The sequence below is a fragment of the Vigna radiata genome, chromosome 6 (genome assembly GCF_000741045.1).
Source record: "Vigna radiata var. radiata cultivar VC1973A chromosome 6, Vradiata_ver6, whole genome shotgun sequence".
Classification (NCBI taxonomy): Eukaryota; Viridiplantae; Streptophyta; class Magnoliopsida; order Fabales; family Fabaceae; genus Vigna; species Vigna radiata.
The window spans coordinates 2,685,415-2,697,350 of NC_028356.1; the positions used below are offsets into that span (position 1 = coordinate 2,685,415).

Sequence of the window (11,936 nt, forward strand, 5' to 3'; positions counted from 1 at the left end):
AGTTTTTTTCATGAAATTAGCTGTGATATATGCTGTAAATTTTGGTATATAAGAGGAATTGACTCTGAAAAACATAATGCAATTAAAATATAAAATGAAAAAACAAACAAAACTTCCGTTGCCGGGAATCGAACCCGGGTCTCCTGGGTGAAAGCCAGATATCCTAACCGCTGGACGACAACGGATTTTTGATAAAACTATGCCCATTGATTTATTTCACCAAGCATACTGAAATTTAGGATTAATTATACTTTTTGTCAATAAAAATCAATACCCAGGTGAATTTGATAAAACTCTTTCATTAATTTTGACACTAAAACTATTATCATAAAGAACTATATTCATATAAAGTATCATCTCCCAATTTAATGCCATATTTAAATTACTACTGACCCTAGGTTAGTAGTATAACTAGGTATATGAACACGTTATCAGCGGCATATCAAGATAGAATTACTTTTAAAAGTAAATGAAAATATAACTACACTTAACGTTCAACGATATAAGCAAATCAGTACGTAGTTAAAATTCATAAAATAAAATTTATAATAATTTCAAACTTCAGAAAGCAAGTAAAAGATAATTTTAAACTTCGGAAAGCACACGAAAAATAATTTTAAACTTCAGAAAGCACAAGGAAAATAATTATATCCTTCAGAAAGCACATAGAAAATAATTTTATACTTCAGAAAGCACATAGAAAATAATTTTATACTTCAGAAAGCACATAGAAAATAATTTTATACTTCAGAAAGCACATAGAAAATAATTCTACACTTCAGAAAGCACAGAAAATAATTTTATACTTAAGAAAGCACATAAAAAATAATTCTATACTTAAGAAAGCACATGAAAAGTAATTTCATACTTCAGAAATTTTAAAACTTCAAAAATTTAAGAAAATTTAAGAAAGCAAATTTAAACTAAAAAAATCATATTGAAAAATAATTTTAAATTTAAGAAAGCAAACAAATTATGTGTAAAATACACTACTAACATAAGAAAACATTTTAAACTGCACTGGAAGGGGCCGCGCGAACGCAGGCCCCCACTGCCACAAATTATGACGTAGGCTCTGCCACTTGGGCAGACCTTAGACAGGCACCCTTCCTAAGTGCAATGGAAGTCACATGTCTAGGCCATAGACCTTCTTGATCATCCATTGACCCCGTCCAGGTAAGTATGTTGCTACATCCCATATGCCTTTCTTTTATAACCCATCAGTGCCACTACTCCAATAGAATTTATCGATGTGGGATATCCTTCTTCTCACATGCAACCTAAGGAAGGAACACTCTAGTCATAAAACAACATTAACACGAACTTGAAGTATGCTATACTAAAAGGCATAGCCAGAATGAGGTTCAAAGTATGCTTCACCCTGTACTGAGAAAACCTGAAGAAATTAACTTGAGCTTTACATGAATTGAATTAGCATAAAACTGATAGTGAGAAGCTGAATAACACCCTTAAAAGTTTTATGCCTTAGCAATTGTATTAGCAGCAAAAATCAAACAGCACTTTAGCAATCATATCAGAATAGTTAGACTTATCATTTCATTCTTTTACATCTGATGCATCAAAAAGTTTTCATTTAGCATAAATAACATGGAGAATACGAACTCAACTTAAGATTACTATTGAAGCCCAAAGAGAGACTGAGAGAAACAACTTGGGAGGAATTAAAACACTAATCATCGGTGAATAGTTATTATGTAATTCATTATGTTGGTCAATAGTTATTTCCTTTCCCTCTTTCAAACTTTTATGCTCTGTAATAAAATGTGCATTGGTACAAAACTTTACGCTGTGGAAACTATTTGGTGATATGGCCAGTAAGATCAACTCAGAATGTGCTTCTGCACACAAGAAGATGAGGCAAGGAGACAGAATTTGAGCCTGACGTGATCATCTATATGGAGTAAACTCTTTACACAGTTGACAGTTGTGAGATATAGAAAAAGAGACCATAATTATTAAACAAATCCATATATAGATAACCAGTATGAAGGACCACTACCCTGTCATGTGCCTTGAACATGTCTAATTTTTTCGTTTGGAACGTGTATAAATTGATGGCCACAACCCTTATTTTTTCTATGTAATGGAAACATATGAATGTTACCGGTGTGTTATCTGCAATAAGACTGTTATGAACGAAAGCACTATGTGTCTCTTTCACCTCAGAAAGGGGGGACTTTTTTAGTCTATTTGCTATCTACACTGTGGCTAGGTTTAAGATCATATTGCACAAGATAATTGGTCGAAATTCCTTTCATGTATTGCCTTACTGACTTAAGGGATTAATGCACTGAGGGTTTTGTTAGCAGGGCTTGGATCTCCTTCATTCAAAATTTGGTTGCCATTTGAATAACTACAGTTTCACAGAACCAGTGATGAAGGAGATGCATTTGCTTCCTCTATCTAAATTATTTTTATGAAAAGTAGGAGAAAAGATGCTTCAGCATCCTAATTCATTTTGTTTCCAACTGCACGAAGCACAGTATCATAAAATAGTGGATCAGAAGGTGTGAAAAGTCGATAAATAACTTGGAAGTGAAGAAGCCATGGCCTCCTCTAGATTATCTTGGATTCAGACAATTATCTTCCTTTGATTTCTGACATGTTTTCCTATGGAAAAGTTTGGTGTTATTATCTGTTGTACGTGGCCAACCCATTACCTTGTGCCTAGAATATATATTTCTTCTGTCTCACTATTCCTGAGCATCATTTATACAGTGAGAATGTAGTTTGAAAATGAAGAACAGCAAATCTTTTGTTTACACAATGAATAACAAGCTTACACATTGACCAAGATATTTCGTATTAATGATTACTTATCAAATATTTTACAATAAATTGAATATTGAGTGATGGAGAGAGGAATCAAGTTACTGGACATTTCATAACTTCTTCTGAAGTGATAGAAGTTATTATTAAATAAATCAATTCCTGAACTTTTATATTCTATAAAAATTAAACAATGTTCCATGGCACTTATCTAGTTTGACATGTCATGTGAAATTAAAAATGTAGACAAATTCGTACTGTGATATGTCTGCAAAAACCTGGATTACTTAATTCTTATATTCATCTAGAGAAATGACAATTAAATTTATAAAAATGAGCAGGATTTGGCTTCTGATGTGAGCTGATAATAAGTGCAAGAACAGGAAAATGAAAAGTAGGCAAATGGCAGGGCCATGTAAATATATTTAGCTAATTAGTGGCGTTGTTCCCATGGCTTAAGGAATTTATATCCCGTGTAGAAGAAAAATTTGCAAATGCATTCGCTTATGAAATTTACACTGCCGCTCCTTTCAACCAGAGCCTGCAACCTACTAAGAATTTACATTTCTCACCCTCAACCCCCACACAAGGTACATCATATAGGGAAAAAATGGAAAGTGAAATCAAAGAGGAAAAGATGAAGAAGAAAACCAAGAGGAATTACAAATCACAATCAATCCCTATTCTCTCTCCTACTATGCCAAACCCTAGCTTCCCTCGTCGTTTATATTAGATGGAAGCCAAATGAAATTGATCAGTGTGGTCTTGCTCTAATCCCAACCAAAATGATGAAAAACATCTCATTTACAGGTTGTCGTGTCAATGAGCCAGGTCCTCACCCCCAACACCGACAGAAGACTTGTCAATCATGAGCACATTGTACTGTTCATATACTCTTGCNCGATTCTCAGCCCACCATTGCTCTGCTTGCTTCTCACTGAACCTCTTCCNACTACATTCATCAATGTTAAGGATACAAATCAGATTATAAAATTGCTAATCGTGAAATGCTGTACAGTTATCTGGTTTGTGCCACCAATACCAACTACAGACATTATAGCGGAAAGTAAATCAGAGAAAATATGTAACTGATCACAACATGAAACACAGGAATATATGCAATTAAATTACCATTAGAATGAAAATGTCNCTGACGTATGAATAATGNTCGTCAAGGCTTTTAACACCATGTATATTGTATCCTACTTTTTCTTCTATATAAGTATATCATATTTAACATTAACAAATTTCTCACGTTTAAGTTATGTAAAACGTAAAATGGCGGGAAAACAATGTCTACAAAACATTGCATACCTGAAGCGAACTCGCTTAAGCTCTATTTTACCTCCTGGAAGGGAGGTGAGCGTAATATAAACACCAGGTTCATCTTGCTCAACCCATTCACTTTCACTACGGGATTCACAGTCTTTTGTTCTGCTCCCATTTCTATTTGTTGAATCAGACTGGCTCATTTTATTGTGACCTGCACTTCGGTTACTAACAGTGCCTGATCCATTTGAAAGTAACTGGTTGTTTGATGCAGTTAATTCTGCCTCTGGACTTAATGCTTGAATATTTAATCGGTCAATGGAAGCATAGTTAACATCATTGGAACAAGGATTAGAACCAAAAGAAGAAGCAAGAGACGGTGATTTCACACTCCTAGCAGGTCCTACAGGTAGCCTCTCAGCCATGTCCTTCAACTGCTCAGGACAAAAAAGAAATAAATGTTGGATCAATTAGCCTTGCTATGATACATCCAGTGCAAATCTAAAACAGAGCTATACAAGCTTAAAGATTTTAAAAGATCCGCTATGTTGGGGTACAAAATTGATTCAGGCTTGACTGTAACTCTGCAAATGTCACATTTCATGGCTTTACAATTCTATTTTAGGGTCAGTGATGAGAGCATATTTACTCCCTTATTTAACCTTTNATGTAAAGATTCTTTTTTCGCTTTCTCCATGAGTAAGTTTTTTGTGGTAATAGTCTAGTTAGTAATTTAAGAGATTAAAGTTTCAACCTGAGCAGTGAGTGACTTTATTACTTCCTTTGCTGCTTTGCATTTGGCAGTTTCTTCCCCAGCAATTGCTATTGCATCTTTTAGCTGTTTAGTTGTTCTTTCCAGCTCAACTTCTTGAAGTTGGGCCTTCCGAGTCAGGTTTNCCACCTACAAAGGAAAAAAATTATAAGGCACAAACAGACAACCAAGTGATTTAAACATCTTTGTTGGAAGTTTAGAAAAGTAAATGGGAGAAAGGAATGTGGAAAGAATCGGTTCAAGCCCACCAAAGTATGTTATAGAGATGGGGTATCCTCTATATCAAACAGTCAACCACTTATGAAAGAATAATACTAGATAGGTGAAAAGAAGCTCTCTATATAATTCCAAAACACAAATGGGAAAGAAAGAAAGAAAAAAAAAAAGTGTAAAACAATCTACCAAGTTACTAACTGTTAACCTTTCTATGAGACAGAAGTATCACAAACCCTGACTACCTTCAACAGTGAATTGTCACATGTTCTGCATTGGAATAATACATTAAAACTTATATGGAAATGTTTCATATCTAACACGGAAATTTTATGATCTCCTGGATTTCAAATTGCAATTTATCTCTAGATCATTATAATAAAATACAGAAAGTAATTGGGCAACTCGCTGACTTGCAATGAATAAGAATCTTTTTACATGTGTCCGGGCATAATACTATAAATATCATAACAGCATGTAAATTCATTCTTGTCTTCATTGTCACACATGTCTAGCCCATTTCATCGGACAAATACAGAGCCATTTGGAATCCTTTTGGTCAGAATTATATTACGTTTACAGCAAGAAAGTGAATACAGACAGTGAGTGCATAAAGTAAGATACCTGTGATCTTAATTTAATAACCTCCTGACTGAGGCTATCGTTAGTCCTCTTAGCATCATCCACAACTATCTTTGGTGATGTAAGACCTCCTAGCGTTGGGGTCGGTGTAGTTGAACGAGGTGGACTAGGTCGTCTAGATATTGGGGATGTTGCTCGGGAAACAATTCTAGATCCAGGAACAGAAGCTGAGAAAAATTTCTTTGATGATCCAAAAACAGGATTAAAAGATTTAGAAATATTCAATGCTCCCCATTGTGAACCCCCATTTGGAACAGGCGAGACACGGCTGCTGTTGAATTCCAATTTCTTGTTTTTCTTTGAAGATCTGCTTTCCACTTGTTTGAAGGATTCAATTGAAGAAAACCTGGCAAGCTGATTTCGAGATCTAGAATCTAATTTGTCATCCTTATCAATTAACTCCAGAGACCCATGATTGACACTTCCTCTTCTGCTCACAGAAGAATGAGACGAAGAATCAGTTTCTACTGTTTTCCTAAGTTTGTTAAAACAATTATCACAGACACGATAAGGTTTGTTCGGGTTTGGTGCCATTGAAGCCTTAAGAGACTTCTTACTGCTACATGAATGGCAAAAAACAAGTCCACAATTATAACAATTGTGGCGTTTTCTTTTGAAATTAAATGGCATTCGACAGCCAGAACACATAGACTGGTCAATACCAGAAACCCACTTATGCAGACATATAGCTGCAGTGAAATTAGTTCCACAAGCAATACTTTTGACATCTTTGTCCTTCAGAGCTTCTACTAATGTTGGGGAATTTCTATCATCTGTATCCCCATGGCCTAAACGGCCATTTGCACCCTTTCCCCATGTGTAAACTTCAGTCCTTGAAGTTAAAACTGCAACGTGATATGCACCACAAGCTATCTCCTCCACAAAACTTTTTGACAATTTCCCTTCAACACGAATTGGTAGCTTCCCATCTGCCTGAGGATTGCCTAATTGGCCATAGACAGGACTGCCCATTGTATAGACATGGCCAGAGGTGGTAAGTGCAACAGTGAGACTATGTCCACAAGCAACTTGACAAAAATTGTGTTCAATGAGCGCAACACAGGTAGGAACAAGTTTTTCTTCCTTACTACCATGCCCAAGTCGACCTTTGTCTCCATCACCCCAAGTAAACAGCTTCCCTGAAGAGCAGTTGCTGGAACTTGAATTTCCAACCATGACTTCCACAACTGCAGCCGTGTGCCAAACACCACACGCAGCCCGCACAGTTCGAAGACCCTTGAGGGATTCTACTTCCCTTGGTAATGAAACACTTTTTCGGTCTCCATGACCCAAAGCACCAAATGTTCCATCACCAAAAGTAAATAATTGACCAGCAGATGTCACAACAGCAGTGTGCCATGGTCCACAGGAAATATATGAAACATGTATGCCTTCCAAGGGACCATTTACTCTCTTTGGTACCCAGTGGCTCACTTGATTTCCATGTCCAAGAAGGCCATAGTTGTATGCACCATTACCCCACGTATAAAGATCACCAGAAAGTGTCACAGCACATGTGTGATATTCCCCACAAGCTACAAGTTCAATATTTGTATTGCTTAGAGCATCAATAAGCTTTGGATGGAGCACATCAGAGTCAACACCATGCCCAAGTCTGCCACCGGATTCCTCCCCCCACGAGAAAATTTCACCTTGTTTGGTCACTAGGGCCGCATGCCGTCCACCACAAGCAATATTCTGCACATCAAGAACTACTGCAGACTCCAAGGCTTTTGGAAATAGAGAATCCATTTTCACACCCGAACAACTCCCAACTCGATTATTCCCACCACCCAGAACACCATCACCTGTGCCTTCCCCCCAAATGAAAACATCCCCTAGAGCATCACCATCATCATGACCAGAACCTTGGCTAGATGTGCTAACAGCACTTGATAGACTAACTCTAAAAGCATCCATCCCCATTGTCTTCATGTGACCATGCATACTGTCTGATCCTCCAGACGACACAGAATGTACTGAAGCACTGGCAGAATCTGGAGGATAGAAAGCCTTTTGAGGGACAGCATATAAAACCACATCCAATGCTTTATCCAAACCATTCTTAGGGGGACTCTCGTATGGGCTATGAAGGCGAAGGTGATCCCCGCTATCCTGAATAGAACAAAGAAATATTCTATAAATAAACAATTTCAACTGCCATTGAGAGGGTCAGAAAAGAGAAAGGACATAAACAATATGTTAACACCTTTTTCAGGCTTTCATTACTGCCAAAGGGAGAATTTAACGGAGAACTTCTTCTTGTGTAAGTTCGAGGACTATTAGCCTCGGATGGAATACCTTCACTTCTTGACTCTGTTCTCCACTTCCGGTGATGGCTACGGGATATCAATGCTTTCAAACCACTGAACCAGACTTCAGCTTCATCTTTATCCTTGCATATCTAGTAGAAAATAATCAAACCATCAGACTGTAGCAGAAAATAATCAAACCATCAGACTGTTATATAAAATTTATTCATACTGTTCACAAAATCAATAATATCTGTAGAAGCAACAGGACTACTGCAGCAAAAAAATCCAAACGGGAGAGGAATGAAGAAACTCATACCAAGTCCAGTGACCTATCATTGTAGATAAGAGAGAATGACTGGTATTCTTTCTCAGGTCGTGGATATCTTTGAAAGATAGGCTGAAAAGAGTAGGGCCATCTTTTATCAATCATAACAGAGAACCTTATCACTTGAAAAGAATTCACGGTAGATGCTGAAAGTCAAAAAGGCATGAGTAATGTCTTTGGATTTAAATGCCAACTTATTAGAACAGGACACTGAAACGGCAAACATCATGTTCCTCAAAGCAAAACACAATCTAATAGTTACCACAAACAAGTATATTGTAAACTATTCATAATACTAAAGAAACAAAGCATTTTACTGTAGATGGATAATGAAATATATCATATTTAGAAATCTTGACTTCCAGCACATGGTGGTCACTCATACTCACACCACAAGTGCATATAGATATAGGTGACAAACTGTATTAGTCATACAAACATCAAAATGAAAAGAAATATCTTATAACTGGTTATCTCAGCATGTTAAGGCACTGTTGGCTAAATCTAAAGAAGCAAAAAGATAAAATGGTTTTTCTTGTCAATTTTGAAAACTTACTGTGCGTTGTCCAGATATAATTCTAGAGACATGACTCAGTTTAAGGTGTTTCTCTTCTTTCCCTGAGAACCATATCAAAACAGATTCATCCTGAAAAAAAAAAATTAGAGGACTCAAATTTTAACTTTTGGTTACTGGAAAACATCTAAAAAAATAAATTATGAAAATAACATAAGTAGACCACACACGAGATTATGGGAATAACAAAACAGTCGTATATACTTAAAACCATGAAAGTAATTCTGTAAATGGTATGCACAACCACCAAATACAAGAGTTGATATGGCATGGTGGTCAATAAGGTACCATGGATGCTTACGTTCAAACTCTAGACATGTGGATTAGAGTAATTGCATTAACAAGACTTGGCATGAAGGCCACCTTCCAATTTTTTAATGTGCCAAATATTGGCACAATGGATGTCTTAACCAGATAAAATCATTCTGATGTTGACCAGAAGTTGTATCCCACTATACACTACTAAATTTTCTCAGTAAGCCCATTTCCAAGGGTTTTAGTAAACGAAACGTCAAGTTATCATATTTTCAATGTGTTGCTGAAAGTCCATGTTAAGCTCAATACCATAATCATTGTGACTATATCAAAATTTCATGATGTTGTTACTGCAAACCTGCTGAGAAACCTAGTCTTAAGCTAAACTAATTAATGGCGAGCAATTGATTAACCTTCTTTAATATGTGAAATTTTTCTAGTAGAGCATGAAATATTCGGATGTCCTAATTTTCACTATCTAATCTGTTTCAAGGTCCCCTACAATCACTTAGAATAAATATTTTCACCACTATTTAACAATAAATAAATACAAAATAAAATGTAGAAGGACCAAGGATTTTACAAATGCCAAATACAATTCTTTGAAGAAAAGAAATTTGTTAGCACACTTTAACAAGTATTCGTTTTAATTTAAAAAATAAGAGTACAAGCTCACATTGGAAAGACGAAAGGGGCAAAACTTGGGTTTTCCCCTTCTTCCATACTTGAGCAAGCAGGCCCCTTTCTTTAAAGCAGTAATGGCCTGTCAATAAGATCAATAAAAGATTTCAGCCAGCACGTACAGCATATCTGAAGATACGAGAAGACTTATAACAGAGAAATCACTGAATAAGCATAGCACATGGATAACATTACTGAAAAGCACCAAGAGCACCCTGCTAAAGTCTAAAACCGAACATAAAGAGCAAAGACTGACTGAATGCTATCGCAAAATTTACTACAACGAGGCCGTATAAAAGAGCACATCCAACTCTTTTGTCATTTTGTCAATATAATAGTCAAACAGCGTCTTTTAGAGCCATACAAAATAGCATTCACCTTGTCTTCCTATGGCACATGGTAACAAACACCCAAATAATCCATGAAAGTGAACAATGATCAATTAGAAAGGGGGATAAATGGTAATATTAGTGAAACAAATCAAAAGAAATAACTAATCTAATAATCACAGTCAAATATCTAATTATTTAGCCCGCAAAAGAAGTAATCAAAACATTGAACACGACACACTTAACTAACTATCAACACATTCGTTACTCTCAAATTTTAATTAAAAGAAGTAAACTCAGAGTAACAGATCAAAACTACCAAGATTTTTCACTACCAGTTATAAACTAGCTTGACCTGAGGATACAGTCCTAGCTGGCAGTCAAACAAGCGAATCATAGACATTCATCAACATATCCATAATTCTAAGTTCCAAACGAAATGAAGCTAATTACCTATTGCCTCCCTCATCCCATTTACAATGCCCCTACCAACAGAAAATAAGAACATTGCCACCACTGTACAACGCACGCACAGCACACAGATTAACAAAATCTAAAAGCAAACAGTACTCCAAAATAAAATTCAAAGCACAACGCTACAGAGAAAAGTTTCCAAGGAAATGGACAAAAAAGAAAACATATTATATACCTGCTCAATGTCTCTTTCCACAGGGCCGGTTCTGCTAAGATCCGAAGCCATTCTACCAGTCCGCGACATCACGCAAAAACAAAACCAAAAAAACGCAAAAAGAAAAAAAAAAACACACAAACAGCACTAATTAGAAACTTTTACTTTCTCCTCAAATCCAAACACTAATCTTTTACATTCACCCGTTCTCGTACCCGAACCCTTCCATTCATCAATTCACCCACTCAAACCCTCGCTCCAACAGCTCCGAGCCTCCTCCAGCACGCGAATCCACCATAATTACAGCTCCATCTCTCACTCACCCAATTGAAGCTTTGCTCCGCAGCTTTGCGCGGCGCAGGAACCACTCTAGCGCTCTCCGACTCGGCGATTGGCACCGTGGCAAGGCACTAGGTTGCACCGGAAGAAGGCGATCGAGGAACGACGGCGACTCTCGGTGGATTCCGGTGACGTTGAGGTCGGCGAGCTCGCGGCGAGGAAGTGCGCGTAAACGGAATGGGAGAATCTAGGGAAGTATGATCTGCAAAATCAGTTGCAGATGAGAGAGAGAGCAGTGAGAGGGCGCTAGAGAGAGAACTTGAGGTTTTAGAGAGAGAAAGCGAAGGAGAATTATAAAAAAGCATAGAAAAAGAAACACAGTGTACGTCTATGGCTGAGGAATGAGTGAGTGTGTGTCTGAGAGAGAGAGAGCTCAAAACAGAAGCAAGCTACATTCATTTTTATTTTTTTAAATTGAAAAAACTAAAAAGCTAAATGAATCAAAAATCACCCTAAATTTCGCCATAATTTACGACCATGCCATTACTCTACGCTTTTTCTTTTTACAAAATTCTTTAAAAATTAAAATATTTATGTTTGGTTCATTACACTGTCAAGAATATGACACAGAAAATTAAAAAAGAAACTGAATTTTTTTAGTCATTAATTAATATTTTAAAAAATATATATGGTCGTGGTTGAGTCAATAGTGTGTGCATGAGTACTTAAAAAGATAATTTAAAATAAATAAATAAAAAGAGAATTTAAAATAAATAAATAAAAAGAGAATTTAAAATAAATAAATAAAAAGGTAGCTTAGGAAGGTGATTTTAATACAATACATGTGAATATAATTGCAGTGCCGAAAATGCCGGAATGGCTGTGTCCTGTTTGCGTGGAATAGGATTAATCTTGTAATATTAT

At 36.4% G+C, this 11,936-nt stretch overlaps 1 protein-coding gene and 1 non-coding gene across 6 annotated transcripts; both read right to left on the minus strand.

Moving 5' to 3' along the window:
* Positions 1-113: 113 nt before the first annotated feature.
* Positions 114-185, minus strand: TRNAE-UUC. Its single transcript has one exon. It is a non-coding gene; the product is annotated as a tRNA-Glu (tRNA).
* Positions 186-3,178: 2,993 nt separating this feature from the next.
* Positions 3,179-11,452, minus strand: LOC106764730 (PH, RCC1 and FYVE domains-containing protein 1). 5 transcript variants are annotated; one of them, XM_022781901.1, is made up of 10 exons: positions 11,399-11,452; positions 10,755-11,274; positions 9,772-9,858; positions 8,823-8,912; positions 8,258-8,338; positions 7,896-8,090; positions 5,669-7,801; positions 4,814-4,960; positions 4,105-4,493; positions 3,179-3,742 (listed from the first exon to the last, which is right to left on the minus strand). In XM_022781901.1, exons 2-10 carry the CDS (start codon positions 10,821-10,823, stop codon positions 3,610-3,612), a joined length of 3,324 nt encoding a protein of 1,107 aa, XP_022637622.1. In that variant the 5' UTR covers positions 10,824-11,274; positions 11,399-11,452; the 3' UTR covers positions 3,179-3,609. The 5 variants fall into 5 exon arrangements, with proteins under 5 accessions (XP_022637622.1, XP_022637624.1, XP_022637623.1 ...); XM_022781903.1 differs by lacking the exon at positions 11,399-11,452 and having other exon boundaries at positions 10,755-10,785; positions 10,949-11,392; XM_022781902.1 differs by lacking the exon at positions 11,399-11,452 and having other exon boundaries at positions 10,755-10,806; positions 10,949-11,392.
* Between the last annotated feature and the right edge of the window lie 484 nt (positions 11,453-11,936).